The sequence below is a fragment of the Manis javanica genome, chromosome 13, assembly GCF_040802235.1.
Source record: "Manis javanica isolate MJ-LG chromosome 13, MJ_LKY, whole genome shotgun sequence".
NCBI lineage: Eukaryota > Metazoa > Chordata > Mammalia > Pholidota > Manidae > Manis > Manis javanica.
The window spans coordinates 71,685,955-71,707,786 of NC_133168.1; the positions used below are offsets into that span (position 1 = coordinate 71,685,955).

The 21,832-nt window shown below is 35.8% G+C and overlaps 1 protein-coding gene across 8 annotated transcripts in view; it reads left to right on the forward strand.

Moving 5' to 3' along the window:
- The window catches only part of ARID1B (AT-rich interaction domain 1B), a 411,155-nt gene that overhangs the window by 245,846 nt on the left and 143,477 nt on the right, over positions 1–21,832 (forward strand). For 5 of the 8 annotated variants that reach the window (XM_073219809.1, XM_073219814.1, XM_073219810.1 and 2 more), the window contains exon 5: positions 4,893–4,934. The exons of the other annotated variants lie outside the window; for them this stretch is intronic. In XM_073219809.1, coding sequence (XP_073075910.1) covers positions 4,893–4,934 — 42 coding nt within the window. The remainder of the gene's footprint in view (positions 1–4,892; positions 4,935–21,832) is intronic. 8 annotated transcript variants of the gene reach the window in all.

Sequence of the window (21,832 nt, forward strand, 5' to 3'; positions counted from 1 at the left end):
ATAGTTATTCAAATGGAAAATTAAAACAGTCACCTACTTATTTCAGATAAGTTACAGATGGATCAAATATTTAAATGTAAAAAATTAAAGTAATATGTATTAAAAGAAAACATGAGTAAATACTTTAAAAATTCTGGAATGGGGAAGACAGTTTCCAGCATGGCACATATTCTAGAAGGCATGGAGGAAACAACTGGATTGATTGAAATATAATACCAAATTTCTGTTTTTAATCCTACTTTTAAAATGTAATGTGATAAGCATTTTCCTACATTATAAAATAGTTGTTGAAAACTGAGTTTGTCATGATTATGTAATGGTCTATCATATGAATATACCTACTTAACCACTCCTTTTTTTTGTTTATTTTTTTTCTGGTTTATTCTTTTTCAAATAAGGTAGCACACATACTTAAATGGATCACAAATTAGGTGACAAAGATTTCTCCAGCAAATAGAATGCTGGGGAAATGGGTATGAGCATATTTGAGGTTATTGATGCATACTGGAAAAATTGTTTTCTGAGAGGGCTGTTCTTAGTGACATACATCACAAGTATCTCATGGGGTCTGATTATACACAAGCATTGGCATTATATTTTTAATCTTTGCCAACTTGATGAAAGATAAGATGTTTACTTACATTTCTAAAATTACTGACATTGAACAATTTTCTATGCAATTATTGTTTTGTTTTTTTGTCAACTAATTAGTTTTAGTTGAACAAGAAACATGCAGTTGAGGAAAAAAGTTCTTACATTGTAAGTAAGTTTCTCTCCCTTGAGGCACTCATTGATGAGTTTCTTGCATGTTTTTCCAGAGATGGTCTGAGTATATCAAGCTTATAACCCACTCACACTTTTTTTGAAACACAGATATTAGCTTACTATGTACACTGTTCTGATTCTTTTCACTTAACGTGATGTCATATAAATCTTTCCTTATCTGCACACATAGATTTACCTCCTTTTTAATGGGAGCATTGGATTCTATTGCTTGGCCATATGATACTTGATTTAACACTCCTTTGTTAACGGACATTTGGCTGATGGTTCTTTTCAGTTTTTTATGGTTACAAACAGCTCTGGTAAGCAACTTTGTAAATCTTTATTTTTACACTTGATTATCAGTGGAATGAATTAACAATCGTGTGCATCTATACATTTTGATAGATACTGCCCGATTGCACTTTATTCCAGTATATGTTCTCATCATCAGTGCAAGGTTATAATTTGAGTGATTACACCTCTGTCAATACTGTAATTTTCAAAATTTTAAATCTTTGGTACTCTGTTGAAGAAACAGAATAATGTCAGTTTTGCATTCCTTTTATTATGAGTGAGATTCTTTATATATGATTATAAATATTTGTCACTTTGTTTAATGACAGTGCGATCCTGATTTTAGAAAATGTTCTTTATTATTAGTTTTGGCATATGAAAATGCTGCTGGATATTAGTAGTCTCTGCTTCACAGATGAAAATAAAAAGGATGTTAAAAGTGACTCAAGAGAGAAGAGTACAACCAGTTTAACTTCCAAATGTATTAATTCACGTTTTCCCAATCTTCTTAATGGAATGATAGGATATTAAAGTGCTTTGTTTTAAGTTGGCAGAGGTAGGGTTCAGTAGGGTAATTGGGAGAGAGATGCCATTTGAAGGTTTTTGTGCTTGAGTGAAAGAACTGGAAATAGCTTAGCTGCTGTCGAACTTTGTGAATTAAACTTTCACAGTGATTTTAGACATTCTCTACAGATGATTTCTTCTAGGCACTTGTGTTATAAAGTGTTGATTGTAGCATCATTTGCAGTAAGTGTGGTTTAATGGAAAGGGCCTTATCCTGGGCTTAGGAAGTCTCTGCGCCACCAGCCTGCACGTCCCCCTTCACAGCTGGTCCTCAGGCCCCTGGGTAAGTGCTCTCTCCTGGTGATGTCAGGTATGCTTCTCATCAAGGCTTTCCGAGTTGTCTTTGCACTTGTTACAGCATATGTGTAGAAAGGGAGAGCATTAGTTATTATGTCCTAATTTTATATTTGTGAAAAACCCGTAATCTTTATTCTCAAGGACTTTATAATTCTGCTAGTTTTAACCTCCACACATTGAAGTTTAAAAAAAAATACCATGAATAATCTCATCTAGCCACTTCTGAATTTGAATTAATTTTTTGAATGGATGTTTAAAGATATTTCAGCGAGGTATTAATAACTTCGTGAAACTCGTCACTTTTTACCTCTTAAAGCGCTAAGCACAAAGCCTTGTAAGTAGTGAATATCCAGAACGTCCTTGCCAATGAGTCAGGTAAATGCAGATTGTGGCATTCTGTCCTCCCACTACATTGTTAAATCTTCCCACTGAGAATGTACTAATGTTTTCCAGTTGTACATTCTTGTTTTTACTTAAAATTGTGAGTACTTTATAGCCAAATTAAATTTGATGATGATGGTTAGCTAATAATGAAAATGCCATCAGATAAACACAAAACCAGTCTGTTTATATACAGGAATTATAGGTGTTTTTGGCCTGCGAAGTATAAAATACTTCTTTTCCTTTTTGAGACATCCGTATTTATGACAAAAGAACAACAAAAAAAGCTTAAGCTGATTTCTATTGATAGTTAAGTTTAATGACTGCTACCTGAAAATTATGTGTGAAGGTTGAAATACTCTCTTACTCCCACTAGAGGGGGATTCCTTCCAATTTAGGTAAAAAATACTCTGAGATTAACTAGAAAACCTTTGTATGACATTGATCTTTTTTATTAAGTCGAGGTTGATCTCAGTTTTTTAAAATCAGCTGTTTTCTGTAGGGATTGAAATGTAAATCTTTCAGAAACAAAATATAAAGGATACTGAACCGGAGTGCATATGTATATAAACCACAGTACTTTTGAACAAAACATAATTTTTTTAAGTTGCTTTAATTAAATTGGTTAATACTTAGGAATTTCAGAACAACACTTGAGGGAGAATCCCGGCTGGAGGATGAGGCTGACCTCCAGCCATCCGCCTTGTTCCTCTGGTCCCCGTGGTCTGTCTTTGCCTCTATCTACTGACATAGCCACTTGGAGAGCTCCAAAATTCCACTAGAAAGCTTTGGTTTACCATCACCTCAAGTTGTCAAATATATTAAAGTCCTATCTTTAAATAGGTTTCTATTTGCTAATGAAATTTTTTTTTTGCTGCTTTGACTTTTTATAATATGTTAAGCAAATATAGAACTCACTGTGGAGATGATTTCTGCAGGATTACTCTTACACTCTATTTTTTTTTAATTGAAAGTGTATTAAAATATCACATCAAGGGTGAATGTAGCTAACACTGAAGTGTGCAAATATGATCTGTGTATATAATTCAAGAGCAAATGTCATATAGTATTCACAGTAGTAAAGACTCAGCAAATTTGTTGCTTTGTGCTTTCTCTTTAATAAAGTCCTCAGCATTGATTAGAGATTTTAATATAAAAATATTTGAAGTTAGTAACCTAATGTTGTAATTTGCAAAAGGCAGGGCTTAGGAAATCCAAACATATGTAAATGGCAAGTAATTTTTTTTTCTCTTAAAAGTCTATAATAAGATCCTGTTTCTAAACCTAACAATTAGCTTTGGAAATCAAAGTATAAACAGAAATGCTGTCTGTGAATCTCACAATGATTTTGTGCTATAATTGAGCCAACATTTCAGTCTTTAGCCTAAAATCACATTTGGTATCAGCAACATGTGGTTTTCATCAAAACGAGGCTGCTCAGTCTTCTCAGTACCCAAGCATGCATTTCTCTTGCCTTGTGCACCGGCCTTTGTCAGGTACCGGGTGGTAGGTGAGCGTCACTTTCTGTAAAGAATACAGTTTGAGAACACAATTCATTTCTTTTTTGACCCCTTTACTTTCATGCTGCATAAAAATCTTACTGAAATGATCTTCCTTCCCATGTTTCCTTCCCTCAAGGGAAGAATCCAGTTTTGTTTTATAGCAAGATACATTGGATAGAACTGAGAGCCTTCTACTTATACACCTACCACCAATGCCTAATTTTAAAAGGTTTAAAGCTAAATGTGAAGCCCTCTAACTGCCCCACTGTCTTTCCCTTGAAAAATATTCATATTTGTTCTGTTGCTTTCTTTCCTCATCCTTATATATTGGTACTTAGTAGTCGTCAAAGTTAAAAGCTTTATACACCCGAGTGAATAATTATGTTTAAAAAACAGTAATTATCAATACATGTCTTGTTCCCCGCAGCCTTTTAAATTCACGTTAATGAGCTCTGTCTTTTAATGCAGAGGACTGACAGGCAAATTTGAAGTTTTGCCATCATTTCACAACTCGTTGCTTAGCCTCTGCCTGCCTTCTCCCGCACACCGCCTTCAGGAACTCTTGCTCTGCAACATTCCAGAGCCTCAGGATTTCCCACTCTGCTGCAAGCAGGACAAGAAATTACTAGCACTTCACAAACATGATGAAATCGCTTTACGAAGCATGACTTTCCCTCGCTGTCAGTAAAAGATCAAAAAGTGTATGCAACATCTTGTGATTTAAGTGAGAAAGATGATTCTCCTAACTTCCTACATCATTTTGAGGAACTTAGACCACCACCTCAACACGATGGCAAATATATTAATTTGATAGGAGCTAGCCCTTTTATAAAACTGGAACTTGGGGCAGTGACCTGGATTTATACCCAACTCTTGAAGAGACTCACAGATTTCTCTCTCTCTCTCTCTCTCTCTCTCTCTCTCTCTCTCTCTCTCTCTCTCTCTCTCTCTCTCTCCACCTGACATAAATTGAATACCCTTTTTCTCAGAAGTCTCACTTCCAGGCCATGCCTGTGCTCTGGTGTCTGTTGCTAGACTCGACCAACATTTTTGATAGTGCCTAAATTATTTTTTTCCTTATGATTTCAGGTTGAAGTCTTGACCTCCGAGGATACCGCCTTTGGACTCAAGGTGTGTAGTCTGATGTAGCTCATTGTGTAGTTTCATGAGCCCGCCCTTCTCGGTGGTTGGGGAGGCTCAACAGAGAGGACTGGGTTTTTTAAATAGAATGTGGAGGTTCTAAAATCTTCCACAAAAGTTTAAGATTTCTCTTCGCTGGGATTAAGATTAGACCATAATAATGTTTTCTTTCCCTTCCTTTTGCTGTGCAGAATATGAGAAATAGTGCAAGAATCCAAGAGTTTCATTTATTAGTGACTTTTAATTCTGAACTAGCCACGTAACAGGATTTACTGGTTTCCCCCCCGGTTTGGGGGTACCAAAGTACAGCTGCTGAATGTATCAGAGTGCAATTTTTGGTTCATAACTCTGACTTCATTCATCCATTTATTCATTATCTCTGCTTCAGATATTTATTGAACCCCTGTGTTCCAGTCACAACTAAATTAAATTCCAGCTCCTGCCCTTAAGTTTCTCAGCTCAGTTGGTAGGCATATGCCTGTAAACAGCCAAATTATCCTGCAGTGTGGCTGTCTTTCTGCTAGAAATAGGCAAAGGATTGTGGGAGTGTGGTGGAATTGAGAGTTGGGTGGAAAGGCATTCTAGGAGGTTGATCCCTAGGTGGAGCTTGAGGGTTTGGATTATAAATTCAGGCAACGGCAGTGGAAGGGAGAAATGAGAGCTACTTTCAGGTCGCAGGACAACCATGAATAAAATGAGAGGGAACTGAAAGTAGTTAATTCTGTCTGTGTGGCAAGATCTGAGGTTGAAGACGTTAAATATCTGAATTTTATCCCATAGAAATGTGAAGCTATTAAAAGGTTTAAGCCAAGGAGTGCTTAGAGTTGCATTTTAGATGATTTTGGCCACTGTGTGGAGGATGGATTTACCAGTGACCAGTGAAGGGCAGCTGGGCAGAGGAACAGCTCAGGTGAAAGATGACGTGGCCCTGGGCATAGGGGAAGGGGAAAGCAGTCCTTGAAAAGGAAGTCTGCAGGTCCTGGGGCTGAGGAGGGCAGAGGAGCTGAGCTTGGGACCTGGGGAGAGGCCGTGTCACACTGAGGTGGGGGGCTCAGGGGTGAGAGTTGGTGACTTCTTAGAATTAAATCTTTCATATCGGTAGTTATTATCAGATTTATTTGCTGTTTGTACATATTTGCTAGTAATTCTTAAACCTTGTTAGTAAATTGGTAAGAGGCGCTGTGGAGTCCACCTTCATTTTCATATAGAGGCTCAGAAGCACAGCGTAGGGGCAATTTGTTACTTGGGAAGTCCGAATTTTGAAGAATAATTCATGGAAACTTCAGAGCCCAGAGTATGGGTGATCACTTGTACCTGACTCGTGTGCTACATCTTTGGCTAAAACTAAAAATAAGTTATTTATATTTTTTCAAGATTTTTTTCTACTTTCCATTCTAGATGCTTGGCATTTTAAGGGCGTCCTAATAGTTGTGCTACAATTACAGGTGGATGACATTGTAATACTAACAAAAACAAAACCGTTCTGAGGTTATCAGTTTAGCAAGGTTTTGCATCATAAATGAATATAAATTGAAAGTAAAAAGATAAACTAATCCTTTATAAATATTTAAGTATTTGGTGAAGTAACTCAAGTTCACACCCTTAATCATGTTTTTATGTTTTTTTATCTGCCAAAAATTACTGAAAGAAAATTTTTGATTTAGATAGAGCTAATTCCGTACAGTATTCAATATAGTCATTGTCTGAAGTTTTCTTTTTTGTTCTTTTTTAATGCCCAGCATGCCTGTGGAACATTCATTGCATGTTTAACAAGCCTATAGGGTCAGTTCTTGTGAACTCATCTCTATAATCTTTCATCCTTGCTGGGTATGCACCAGTATTAAGGAAGATGAGTGTACCAGCAGCGCTCATGGCCTGCCGCATTATGTAAAGACTTTGCATTTATTTTATGCCTAAATTGGCAGATTGCTTTTGTAGCCTTAAATTCAATTTGTAGAAACAACAGTGAATTTTTTCCAAATAATTCAGTGATTTTCAAAGAATTGAAGCCTTTAATTTTTGCAAATCTATGTTAGTATTTACACATATAACTAAAAGTGAGAAATTTGAAAATACGTGCTCCTTCATTACCTGCAAGTCAGCAAATACATTTTTGTCGTGTTTCTTAAAAGGTCTGAATAATAAGTATTGGTCATATTTTTGAACATTTATCCACAATTGGCCTTTTTCCTTTTTTATGTACCAGGAAAAAATAAAATGTTTGACCCATTGGTAATACATGACTAGAATCATCTTGGTGGATGGGTATAATGCTGCGGTGTGTCTGTACCACATTTGTCTCTGATCCTTGTAGTGGTTATCTTAAATGCACCTTTGATCTTTCTTATCATTTTTTTAAATTTTGCCAGTATCCATTTATTCACCCCCTGTATGCTGCTTCACCTAAATCAGACTAAAATCTATAAATTTAGTATTTAAGATTGAAGCATGAATTTATCAGTCTCACTGGAAAATGACTTAAACACATTGTGACCCAGAGATAAAAACAACCTATTTTTGTATATGAGTATAGTGAAACTGTACCCCAGGAAAACAAGAAAACTTTGGAGTCATTCAAAACTATTATGATTATTATGACTGTTTTGAGATTAATTTTTTAAGCCAATCTAATGGGAAATAGCTGTGCTCTTTCTTCTACTTTACATGTCTTTGTTTCACTCCATTGTTTTATTAAGCTTTATCTTAGTCAAAGGTAACTCAAATTGAAATGCTAATAACCATTTCACAGTATATTAAGTACTTAAGCTATTCTCCAGCAGTTCTAATTTTTTCCTCTGAATTTAGGTAGTTTTGATTTTCTTGAGCTTCTTTCTATACAGGTCTAGAAAGATGCTTAATTAATTTAAAATTGTATACTTACAAAAACAAGAATTGTACTGAATAGAAGAGGTGCTTCAAAATAAAAACTGAGCCAACTGTATTAGGAAAGTTCTACAGACTGTAGACCACTGATCTTGATTTCAGCTCTTATCAAGACAGAACTAAAGTATGTAATTTCTGTACAGAATAATAAATCAGGACATCCAGGAGTAGCCAACATGGGTTGGTTCTTTTTACAAGATAGATGTGCCTTCCATGTCATTAATGTATTAGGTAAAGCTGCCAGTAATAATGAGATGATAAATCAACTAAGCAAATATATATAAAACTCTACTGTTAAATGTAGAAAAATAAAGTTTTGACTTTGTTGCTTATGAGTTCTACAAAGAAATTTATGGTAGGGAAGTGAAAAAGAAGAGTGAGTAAAATATACCTGGGACATTAAAATGAAAGATGATGTAATTATAACTTCCATATATTCCTTAAGAGAGCTTATCAAAATCTAAATAATTTAAAATTTAAATATGTAATAAAATAATTAAATAAAATTAAGTAAATAATTTAAAGTTTCACGACCATGAATATCTTTTGCCTTCTTGTTTGTTGTAGATAGCTAAATTGAGAATTATAAAAAAATAAGATTTTTATTTAATCCACTCCCTGTGTGTTAGCCGCTGTTGTTATTCCAAGTATTGGGTGAGGAAATAGGAATTTGCCTGTTACTAACAGAAGTGGAATCGGAACCGGGAAGGTCAGCCCCGAAGCCTGTTCACTTACTTGGATGTCCTGAGAGCTGATAGGTCTGAGCGGCCTCCTAGCTTCCTGTCTCATCCCAGCTGCCCTCACCTCTGTCCTCACGCCAGCAGAACAGCTCAGTCCTTGCATTTTACTGCCTCTTCGCAGCATCTACCTTATTTGGCCTCTTTTCCCTTCCTTTGCTCCCTCCTTGGGGTTCCCCACCGACACTCTGCCGAAGCTCCTCCTCTGAGGCGGGCTTTGCTTTCCCAGACCCCTCTTCCTCCTCCTAGTCATTCCGTGTTGCATTGCACCCTCTATTCTCAATGCTCATCTCGTATATGCCAGTGATAACTCTCCCTTCAACTCCAGGGCTTATTCTTAAATATCTTGCTAAATGAATGAATATTCATAAAGTCAAGACAAAAATTTGAAAATAATACCTCTGTTCAGTACAGCAGATTTCTGGGGTAAATCCTCAATGCTTACTTGTTTGGCAGTTACATAATTTGGGTACCAGGATAATTTTTAAAACCTTTTTCTTCTGCAAGGTAGGTGGACAGAAATATATTACCAGTTCATTTGTTTTTCAGTTCTAAATGGGCATCAGAATTCCACAAATCCAGAAATATTTTGATGCATTATTTTGACTGGCATGTTCTTTGGAAGAAAAACAACCTAAATTTTGTGCTCATTTTAATTTTTGATAGAAACTATTACAAAAAAATTAGGTGGGGAGGTCGTTTTAAAAATGAATGATGAGGAAAATCGAGGGTAAGCATATGTGTTCTTCAAAAAAAGAATGAGAAGAAGAAAAAAAGATAAAATACAGGTCATCATAGGAGCCCCCAGTTGACAGTCCCCCTGTTCCCGGGGAACCCGTCAAGCCCTGCTTTCCTAGAGGTCGCCAGCCCCTGGTGGGGAGAAGGGCCAGCCTGCAGCCTCTGCCCCTGCCTTTAAAGCAAACCTGAGGAGAGGCATGTCAGACTTACTAAGGCCTTTTCTCCAAAACCGTACTGCAGAGCCCACTCTTTGTCTATTCCTTCCTCCATTTTCCCTCTTTCTGTCTTTTCCTGAGACCATTTCCCTAGAGTCCTAAAATTTTGTCCCTGCAAAAGATTGTCAAGATCCTCTGGTCCAGCCTTCCTCCATGTAAGCAATGAGGGCTGAACACCAAGGACATAGCTTCTTACTGGCATAGGTGGAACTAGGATTAAAGACTTCAGTAACCTCATTATTTTCCTCTTAATGTTAAATAAAATTATTTAATATTCCCGCTTAATATTTAGATTCCTTCCCTTTTGAATTCTCTTTTGGCAATAATTTTTAGTACTTGTTTTAGGCACCTAAAATTTACTGTCATTTTAGAGGAAAGTCTAAGCTTAAAATATCTAAAAATAAGATTTTAAACTAAATACTAAATTCGTTTACTGTTACCTATTACTTTTTATCCATATCTTGGTTGATTAAATATCTTAGAGAAAAATAACATCAATTCCGACTTGTCTTCTAACCGCCAACCAGTAGCCCCGTAAATGCTGAGCCCTTCGCCTCCCTCTGAGCCTGGCCTCAGCTGGCCTGGCCTTCCAGGGCCCTCGCCGTCCTCCTGTGCATCTCAGATCCACCCTGTTCTCCGGACTCAGTCCCGGTTCACACCCTTCCTCTCCTGCGGCGGCGGCCCAGGATCGCGGACCTCTGAGCAGTCATCCTGCCTTTGCAGCTTACTTGAAATTTCTCTTCTGCCAGTTTGGGTTTTTTCCTTTTGTATATGGGAGCCGGCATGGTGTGGCCCGGCCAGCTCCATTATGTGGCTTTTTTCCACCAAGTTTGTATGCTTAAAGACTCCATTTTGTTTATCTCATGCCCATTTAGACTTGCATTTGGTTCACGGTAAATAAGTATGGCTGAGTGTTTAGAGTTTTATTGACGGTTAACAATTGACTGTTAAGAGCAGAAAAGCCCTTGTGATATTAACATATTACTACGCCTTTTTTTCTGTTCTGGGATTTTTCTCACAGACTCGCCTATTTACCTGGGTTAATGTATTAGTTTGGCATTTGTGCTGAAGCTCTATAGAACCCAACTGAAGGGAGACTGATATTCATTGTTATGCTTGTTGAAGCTGTTGAGTGGTTCTGGTTGACACTGAAAACAGTTTATTGAGGTTAACTTAAATCTTTTTGTTAATTCAGGTTCTGTGGTTACATTCATTGATTTCATTCTGTTTCACTCCTCTGTACTTTTTTCAAATACCTATGGAATAAATATGTTATTTGCTAGGGATACAGTGTTAAGAACAATAAACACTTGCTTGCATGGACCTTACATTTTTTTTGAGAGGGCATCTCATATTTATTGATCAAATGGTTGTTAACAACAATAAAATTCTGTGGACCTTACATTTTTGACACAACTTTTGGAATGACCTTATGCCAGGAAGAACTTCTAGAAGAGATGCATATTTATATTCTCCTTTCAGATATAATTGTGTGCTACTCTGTGATATAATTGCTTTAATTGAATCTATTTGTTGTGGTCTACAAAATGGAATAGTATTCCAGTTTGATTTATAAAACTGATAAGTAATAAAGGGGGATTAGTCATCTGTAAACATAATTTCAAATAAGATAAAAGTGAAATTTATTTTGTTGTTTTAAAAAATAAGGTACTTATAATTATGGAAAATTGTATAGCTAGAGATCATGTTTGGCAGCGACTTGAGTCACCTTTGGGCTTGTTCCTATATTTGGACATCCAACCATTATGAAAATCATCTGTATTTCCCTCCTTTACACCTTCACATAAAGTAAAACGTTATGATGCAATCTGTAACTATTTGTCATAACTGCTTGTCATAATTGCTAAGTAGAAAATAGAACAAAACATTGGCAGCCCATGTCTGAATGGGCTACCTTGGCTAAATAACCAACACAGTTGGTTTCTTGGAGAAAAGGAGGAGGAGGTTAAGTTGCTGTTCTTCTTTTCTGACCAGTGCGCACCTTCCAGGACTCCAGCTAGATCCGTTCTTAACTGCATATTTTAGTCATCTAGAATGGTGACAATTTAAATTTAAATTAATTAAAATTAAATTAAAAATTTATTTCTTCAGCTGTACCAGCTACATTTCAATAGATGCATGTCAGTAGTGGCTACTGTATTGGCACAGTGCATATTAGAACATTTCCATCTTCCAAGAAAATTCTGTTGGCCAGAGCTGGTCTGGAAAATAAAGGTTCCAATGTTCATATGATAAGACATTTTAACATAATGCATTTCATAATTAGAATAGTCATTTTTTTTTTTAATTGATTTTTAAAAATCCTGAGAATTAGAGCAGGTAAGTAGAGAACAAAATGAACAGAAAGCAGAGGGGATATTCTGTTCAGTTAAAAAAAAAATGTAATAAAGTTGGCATATATATTGGATTTTGAAAGTAGAATGGTTTAAACAGGGTCATGAATTTAGGCAACCTTCTAGTGGTGACTCATGTAGTGGGTCATTTATTTATTGATTAACCAGGGGTTATGCCTGGGGACTATGATACAGTATTTCAGATTTAGAATATTTATCTTGATATAATAAGAGATCCTACCTCTTAAAATGTCCTTCCTTTCATTAATGTAATCACATGAAAACATATATTAATCTTCTGTTTAAAAATACATATGTTTTTTTTCCTCATAAAGCTACATTAACTCTGGTTCTTCTCTACTCTTTCCATCTCTTACCTGGGTGTGTTTTCTAGTGAGATTACTCAGCTAATTACTAAGTGAGTGTGGATATAACTTGGTGAAAGTATATGTAAGGTAACAATGTCTTGAAACTAGTAAACACTTCCCTTTTGAAATGGATAATCTTACGAACTCATATTACTTTTCATAATAACAATTTACTTTTGCTTTTTAAGTTTTTTATTTAATGAAAATCTAGAAATCCTTAGATAAGTAGAGGTCAAGTTTATGCGCTACTGTTTCATTCATTGAATCTAAATTGTAGAATGTATACTGGTAGAGCAAAATAATTTCCTGTTTCTCCATGGAAGAAACACTCAAGGAGAAAAAAAAACCCATAGCAGTTCTCAAGTCGTGATTTGGGACTCCATGTTGAGTTGTTGCCTTCTTTTGTTAGAGAATTTTCCAGCCTCTCTCTCTGCCATCTGCTGGTGGTTCAAACACTTACATGTTTGGTTTTAAATCTGATTTATTCTTATTTAAAATAGTAAAGTTTTGGGGGAAATGTTCTATATATATATTCACTTCTGATGTCTTTATGTAGTTTTGCTTATCATGTTTAATTATCTTTTTAGAGGTTATCTTAGCTTCTTTTTCAACTCTGTCTTTAGAGAAATACGTGAATATAAAATCTGGTAAAGATCGGAGACTGTGAAGGCCAAAGCATACACCACTAGGAGGTAAAGAGGAACAGACTTCTGATGAAAGTTCTCAGATACATAAGGAGTCATTTGGGAGTTGTTCAGGTCTTCCCTAATGTCTGATTTTGGGTTAAATATCAATCAGTAATCCTTCCTGCTCCTTTGTAGTTAGGACTACTTGACCGGAAATGAGCAGACCTATATTTTACTTTAAGTCCTAGTGTAAGGTTGGAAAATTGGTTTCTCGATAGCACCAAGGTTCTTTTCAGTCATCACATGCTACAGGTCTTCCTGCATTCATTAGGTCAAACCTTCAGCTCTTTGCTCACTTATTGTTCTGATTTCTCTTGGCTAGTGCTTACTAGTCTAAGCTATTCTCATTGTCTTGGGAAAAATATAAGCATTTTCCGTCCACAAACAAATGCTTCCATGAAATAAAGCCAGGCAAAGTTTTTAAAAAGCAAGACAAAGTATAGGAATTTTATTTTCTGCACCTTTAATCTTATTTATTAATTTCCTTTGGAGCTGCCCTAATTCTAGAGCCTTAGATTCATGGGCCAATTATTTGCTCATCATTTTCTCAAAGAGGAAATGTAACCCAAAATATTAACCTCAACTTTTTTTTCACAACGAATAAGGTTGAGAGAGGTAAGATAGTATTTTAGGCCCGTATTTAACGGCAAAATGGAACAGAAATGCAAGTTTCTGCCTCCTGGATCCGTACCCTTCATATGAAATTGCAGCAATACTTGTTACTAGTCCTTCTGGTACTGTAACTGTATAGAAAATTGACTTTTATATAGTTGTCATTTTTATAGTTGAAAATAGTCTAATGTTGGCATTTCAAATAGTTCATGTCAATGTATTAGGGCTCTCATATATCATTTTAGATCTACATCTAATAGTGAAAAATAATGTTCATTAAAAGTTGTTTACCCAGTTAGATGGGTCTGTGCACACTGTTTGAAGGATTATTTGATCACAAGATGTGTGTGGAGTCCAATTGGCACAAGAGTACCCACTAAGCCGCATAGCTCAGTAAAGAATGCATGATGCTTCCATACTATGCTTTGGCATTATATGAAAAATCAGAACTATTTTATCATGACCAAGTGGGTTCTATCGTGTAGCTCCATTTCTCCTAAACCAAAATGCTCTGTCTGGTGATGAAAGAGGGCAGAGTCTTTAGATGTATTTCCTGATAACGTTACAGGGGTCTCTGATCTGGGGAGTATGTTTGTGCAGAAATGTTTGCCCTAATAATGATGGTGAATTTAGGGAAATGAGCGGGGGAGGGGGGGGAGCATAACACAGTACAATTCATGCCTGCTTTTGTCATACTTACACTGGTCTTTTTAAAAAAGATGTTAGGAATTGAACATGGCTCCAAATCTGTGGATCTCAAAAGTTGATCTTTTTAAGGGAGGGGAAGTTACGCTTGAAAGAAGGCTTATTTACTTATATATTCTGGAGTTTGATTGACTTTATTTTTCTCTGGGGACATAATTTTGGCACGATTTTCTGAGGAGTTAATTTTCTAGTAATAATAAAAATGCATGTATTCTCCTATCCCCACCCTCAAACACCTGTTCATTTGGGATGTGCACAAATAATTAGAGACATGTTTCTGGGCTTGCCTATAAAATTCCTTAGCATAGAGTTACGATGACCATATTAATAATCATCAGGCTGCTTGAGATTTGTTGGGAGAAGCAAAGAAATTATTTTAGGGGGGATGAGGAATGGAATGATTCTGATTGCGTGTGTTTTAGGTTCTCTGTGGTGCCAAATTTGAAAGCCAGTTTTGTTTCTTCAGATGGTGAAAATCCCCCTCCCTCGCTCCTCCTGCCTTAAATCTGGCTTTTACCCAAGCCATGTCAATTTTTGCAAGTCAGTTGAGAATGTCAAAGTGACTGGTGTTGAAAGAGCCAATATGTTGGAAGACGCTTAAAGCCAAGTGGAACATTTATATGAATTGAAGAACATATTAGAAGATGATGTTTTAAAAATCAAATTTGAAAAAAAAAACCTGTTGAATTAATACTTGGATACCAGATGTATCCCTGATAAATACTTGGAACAGATATTCCCCAATAAGCACTAAAATTACCATTTTACAACTGAAGTAATGTATCCTGTGGGTACGTTTGCGAAGATACGCCAACAAAAATACATGCAGAGTTCTTGAAGTAATAATGCAAATAAAACATTTCATATTACAATTTTAAAATAACAATCTTGGGAAGCAAGAAAAAGTCTGGAAGACTTTTTGTTGTGTCTAAATTCTGCTTTTACTCTGGTCTTTTGGCAGTTGGGTTTTTGATATACTATAATTGCTGAAGTGTCTTTGTGTATATTGGAGGACTGAACTGTCTGACAGAATTCTGGTTGGAAATCTCACAAATTCTAAATAATAAAAGGAATAAATATGTTTTGTTTGCTTTGTTGCCATAATTGCCTATTTTCATATTTTCCTGAATTCTGTTGGTGCCGTGGCTACTATGGAGTCACTAAGCAGCTTTTACCACGTTATGATTCCCTCATTGTGCGTCGCCATAGCCCCCATGTGGTGTGCAGTGATTGTGGTCCCAGTGTACCAGGATGCCACAATGTGCTGCTGTGATTCGCTGCCCACTTTGCCCACCGAGCTGCTCCACCCTGGTGTCTTCCCTTTGGAGTGAAGAATGTGAGGGAGGGAAAAGAAGTAAGGGAACACTAGGACTCGGTGTGATTGAAATAGAGTAAATTAAATCCCACAGAAATTTCATTTACTTCTAGCTATACATGGCAGTTTCAAACACTTAATTGGCTGCTTCCTGTAAAGCCATGTTTTTATAAGAAATTCCTCTTAACCTCCCTCTACTCTTCTTCAAATGAAAATTTCATTCCAGAATGATTTTTTTGTATCTTGTTGAGGTGGAGAGGAAGTGAAAAATGTAGTAGCAAATGTGAATACATATTATTTAAAATGAGAATTGGATATAGGCCTAGATTGGATGTTACACTTTAAATATTGTGTTAAAATCAATAATCTTATATAAAAAGTATTCTAAAAGTAATTTCAAAGAAATTTCCTAAACATTTTAAAATACATTTATTGTATCTTAAGTTTGTACTTCTAAGTTTCTCGCATTATATGCCTATTTTTGTCCCATTTAATTTTTAGTTCTTTTATAAAAATGTAAGCTTGTTTTCTTCAATTGTTTTAATGAGTTAACTATATTAATATAATAATTTTTTAAAAATTATGTGCTATTGCAGTGTAAGAATAACAATAGGTCGTCAATTAAAAAACATTTCTTGTTATTGAGTAATTTGGAAAGAAGCTAGGAAATCTAGGTTTTTGACCTACAGAAGATGTAAACATTTAAAGGGCTTCAGTTTTTTGATAGAAATAAGTAACCTTTATAAAATACTAAATATTTTGTTTTACCTTAATATGAGTCATGAGATAGAACTTTTAATGACATGTAACATTCATGAAATGACTTTGTTTTCTGGTAGACAGAAATTTTTCATTGTGTGCTATTTAATAGTATCTGCAAACATCTAGAATCACAGGTATCAATAAAGCATGTGCATGTTGTAGATGATTCACGCTTGTGTCCATGTGTGTGCACATTCTTTTCTTTTACATAGGACGTATGGAGAGGTTGACCTCCCTAAAGGATAAGTTTGAAAAGGAAGGAAATGGAGATCTGCCAGGCTTGTTGGCTAGAATCATGGACAAGAGCAAGGCCTGTCTGAACTGCCACTCAGTTTTTATTCTGCGAGTTTGCAGGGTTGGTGATTAGAGTGGCTTTCGCCCAATTATGCTGTGATTATTCTGCTGCACTGTAATTGACTGGGGAGATATGCTAATACCTGTCATTTGGGATGATAAAAGATGAGCGGGGGACGCAATGCATTATTTAGCTGGCTGTGTGATAGATGAGGGATGCGCAGAGTGCTTTAATTGCTGAGAAGAGAGGTTAAGCTGAACGAATGGATGAATTAGAAATGAGTTTTTTTATGGCTTGTGGAAAAGAAAAATAAAGGAAAATGTGCCTTAAACTAAAGCAGCAGATAGAAATGAGCACAACGAAACTAGATCCAGGCAGCTTGCTTTATCAATTTAAATATTAACAAAAAATTCCGTTTAGAGTTCAGTAAATAATAACCAGAAGGAGAATATACAATAGATTCTCATATTAAGCAAAAACTATTGTTAAAAGAATTGTTCTTATTTGAGATGATAATATCTGTAATTTATAACCTCTTAAATTCATACTGTATTTAGGTAACACTGAAATGTAATATGCAATAAATCTGAATTTCATGCTTTCTATCTTTTGACTGTTAGCTTAGAGATATCTAGATTTCTTGTGCCAGTGTATCTTTCAATAAATGCAGGCAGAGAAAGGCCAAAAAAAATCCAAGATTATTTATAATACTAGAAGAAAGTAATAATATAATTAGTGGGAAAGTGTATAGCTAATTCTTGAGTGATAGGATCTAAGACTGTCAGGTACAGCCCTCATACACCACACACTTAGGTATTGGTATTTTTATGGGAAAAAAATAAGAAAAGTGCAATTTTCCCTTTCATATGGTTTCCTTTTCTCACACCCATAATCTTATATCTCTGTTTATCAAAAGTTACTTAAAAATACTCTGTTGTAGTCTGCATGGTTATTTATGATTTGATGTTAGTGTTTTCCTTTATTTTCATTTTGTGCACTTCATGGTAATTACTTTGAAAATATAGACAGGGCAGCAGTTTGCAGAAAAGGACTGTGACAGACCGAAGGGTGAGGCCTTGCACACATTGCTGGCTTTCACATACATCGCACAGCACCAGGTAACGATGTAGGAAAGTGTTGTCCCCAAACGTGCAGTTTTGTCTTGTAGGTGAAGCAATGGGAATACAGGTTGAATAGCAGAAGTTGTGTTTTTTGTAAAATGAAGAAAATGACCCTCATATATTGTTGAATTATCTGCAGACAGACTAGCCTCCAAGCCTGTATGACTCGTCTGGTGTAGCAGAATTTATCAGGGAATAGCTTTCAACCAGGTTATTGAATGGTAATGGATCTGTCTAGAATAAAGCATGCCTACTGGAATAGATGTCAACTGCAGACAGATGCTATACTCTGCTACTCAAATAAGTTTTGGTGAAGCTGATCGCTTTCCTCTGATACAATCGGCACCTCTTTTGCACATTCCTTCTGAAATAAAGTGAAGTTTCCTTCTGGATGTTTTTAATCATTATCTTTCTTGGAATTCCACAGTAAATTCTTGTTCCTTCCTAACTCTGTCAGACAGATATAATATGAAAGCTGCTTCTATAGAACATCTTGTAAGGCAGAGTAAAAGTTAAAAGGGAAATACACATCCTCAAAGAACTTAAAAGTAAATGGACAAAGGACAGACACAGCAACTTACGATGATCAACAGCACCTACGAATAGTTTTTTCAAGCTTTAGTTTACCAATGTAAACTACGTTTCATTTGATGCCACACTGAGCTAACTCCGTAAGGAAGGGTGACAGCAGCACTTCGGAGACACAGTGTCTTGATTTTTTTCTTGTCAAGAATATAAAAAGAATAGTATACAAACCTATTTAATTTTGTACAACTTAAAAAAAAATACTAGCAAGTTATTATTTCTCCTTCCTACTAGGCAATTATTCAGCCCTGAGACAATATGCTTGAATCTTGGCTATAATCATCATTGCTTGAATATGAAAATGATTTTTTTCCTTAAGATCCTTAGTTTGAAAGTTTTGCTTTGTTTAATATTGTCAGAAAAATCATGTTTGTGACTTCAGTTGTTTACTTGATGTAATATGTCTCCTCTTAAATTTGATTAACAATAGCATGAAATTCTTCCTTTCCACAGTTGTGTGCTTGGGAACAGTGATATCACCATTCTTTTACCTTAGATTAAGTTCTTCTCCTTGGAAATATTCTTATTTTACAACTGAAATTTGTAATAATGGAGAAGCATAGAACTAATTTTCTTAATTTCCTTAGCATCTTTTAATATCCCTACTGTCCAACTGAAGGTTTTCTTTTTTATGGTGATGAATTAGTGTTTTTTATAGACATAGATGGTTACTTTATAATTTAAAATATGATCATAGAATTACTGCTACAGGGACTTGAGAGCTTATATAGTCCTTCTTTGCTTATGTTATAAGGGTAGGAAGTGAAGCTTATGAGAAGACAGCTGAGCCACTAAACTCTTTATCTCCTTGCTCCTAATCTGCGGCATTTTCTTCTATGCCTGTGGAGGTGGTTCTTGCCTAATGAGCAAGGTATATGGAAAATAATTGTACACATTAAGCTGTGCATGGGAAAAGAACCACAATATCAGCCTACTCGCTCGTGTCCCTAGTACAAATGTGAGTGCTCAAGTTGGTTAAAACACAAATGGTTAAAAATATGACACATATATTATACATCTTCTCTTAACAGAAAATGTATAAATGTGCATTATGTGTTCCTTCCCCTCCGTCCGTCTTAGATGTGTTCCTTCCCCTCCGTCCATATTAAGAGCTGTGTCAGCCATACCTAATTGTATAGCAATTTTTAGCAATTCACTCATCTCTAGTAGAGTCGGGGTTTTCAACACCCCCTTTTACATCTGTACATCACTTGGTTCCATATTTTATTCCAGTTGTAATGGGTGGAATGTGTACCATAAACATGCTGAGGGGGAAGCACAGCTAACTGTTGGGAAAGGAATGCCTCAGCGGCTTGAGCAGAGAAGTAGAAGGGCTGTTGGAGAGTGGCCTCCTCCACCAGAGCCTTGAGCAGGTGTCAGGAGGTAATGAAGGGCTGAGGGCTTCATTAGCACATGCAGCCTATGCATCAGGTGGAGGGTGGGCAGTTTCTGCTGTGTGAACATGGAGGCTATTTTCACTGCTTTCCCTTGCTGTCCTCTCTACAACCATTTAATTTCCTTAAGAAATAGCAAGTACTTATTTCCTTCTGCATCAAGCCAGGTCCTCAGTAATGTGCTACTAGAAAAGATATAGGTCATTACTTAGTTTACTAACAAATAATCATTCATTTACCTATCTTATTTTATGGTTTTGATGTTCTTCTTGTCAGTAGATAGTGCTTTTGTCATTGTCATGTAAATTCACCTGTAGAACTTGCACAAAGCACCCTTGGAGAAAAGCTGCTCAACTTTTTGTTTTTAAAAAAATGCAAGTGTAAATAATCATCTTAATTCTGAGCCTTTAGTGCTCACCATAATATCTCCCTGCAATCTAAGTTTAATTATAATATTCTTGATAAAGATGGAAGACTGACTTGTAAAACAAGGAAAATTTAAAAATTCTTAGAGGTGCCCTCTGGTTAGATTTGAAAGGAAAGGGAAATTGCTAATGTGTTAGTGTTCTACTGCTGAGTAACAAATTACCACAAGTTTAATTTATTAAATACTTCAGGGTTCCCATGGGTCAGCAGTCTCGTTACTGGGTCGTCTGCTCAGGTCTTACAAGGTGGAAAGATTGAGGTATGTTGGGGCTGTGGCCTCACATGAGGTTCAGGCCTTCTTCCAGTCTCTCTGGTTGTTGACAGGATTCACTTCCTTGTGGCTCTTGTTCTGAGGTCCCCACTTTCTTGCTAGACATCAACCATGAGTGATTCCCCATCACAGGGCCCTTTCCACAACATTGTGCTGGCAGGAAGTTGTTTCACATCTCTCCCACCTGATTAGGTCAGGCCCATTCAGGATAATCTCCATTTAGTAATTCAGAGTCAACTGCTTAGGGACCTTAATTACACCTGTAAATCCCTTTGGCCCTGTAATGCAATATAATTGCAGGAGTGTTGTCATATCCACAGTCTTATACTCCAGAGGAGGGAATCGTGAGAGAATGTACACCAGGGCCTGGGCATCATCGGGTCATCATAGGTCAGCTAATGATTCATGTGTGCTAGCATATTTGAGAGATTAAAAGGTTTTTTTCTATATGAACTCAAAGTGTCCTTAACTGAATTTTTTTAAAATGCAGTTCTGGAAAAAATGAAAGTAGGATATAATAGAACATATTTGACTGACACATTGAAAATAAATGAGAAGTACCTTTAACAGAGCTATCTATCATAATAGCAGTTTTATTTCTCATGCTGTTAGCTCCTGAGGTTTTGCTCCAGAGCAAGAGAAGTCATTTCTTACTATAGAATCTTACTGCTCAGGTACTGATGTACCTTTTGGGTAGGTGGAGAACGGTTTGTATTTTTGTTTCTGGTGCTTCTGTTGAAAGGTTTTGATAATTTCAATTTCTTCTTCCTGTAGATAATGTTTGGTTGTGAGCTCAGGAATCTTCAGTCATGCCAATTATAGAAAATGAAGTCTGGTGATTCTGGTTAGTTTTATGGACTTGAAATGCTGAAGAAATGAAATTCTCTTAATATGTTAAAAAAGTCACCATTTTGACATTCACATTTGGCTAATCATTTTTGGAACATATAAAGAAAAACTTGGCTCATGAAATTTACTTTTGTTTTCATTTTAAAATAATTACATAATTTTCACACAAATTCTGTGGATCAAGCCCAGATATAATGTATTAAAAAGTCCGAATTATCTTTTGTCTTTTTTAAAAATCAATTTTATTCTCTTAAATCTATGTACCTACATAAAAATATTTCAAATTTCTGTGCCAACACTTGATTGCTTTCACACTTACTTTAGAAAAATATATATATATTGTAAAATCCTAAATAAATATAGGATTTCTATGAACTTGATTTGAATCCTGGTATAGAAATTCCTGTGAGCCAAGAATTTAAACAGGCAGATGTGAAGCAAATCTGCAATGTTTTAGAGTTACCTAGATTATGAAAATGTGATAAATATTTTAGTTTGAAAAATAATGAATATTTATTGCATTTGACTGTAGACTTTAAAGTTCGGAAGGGTTAATTTTAGATATGGTTGATC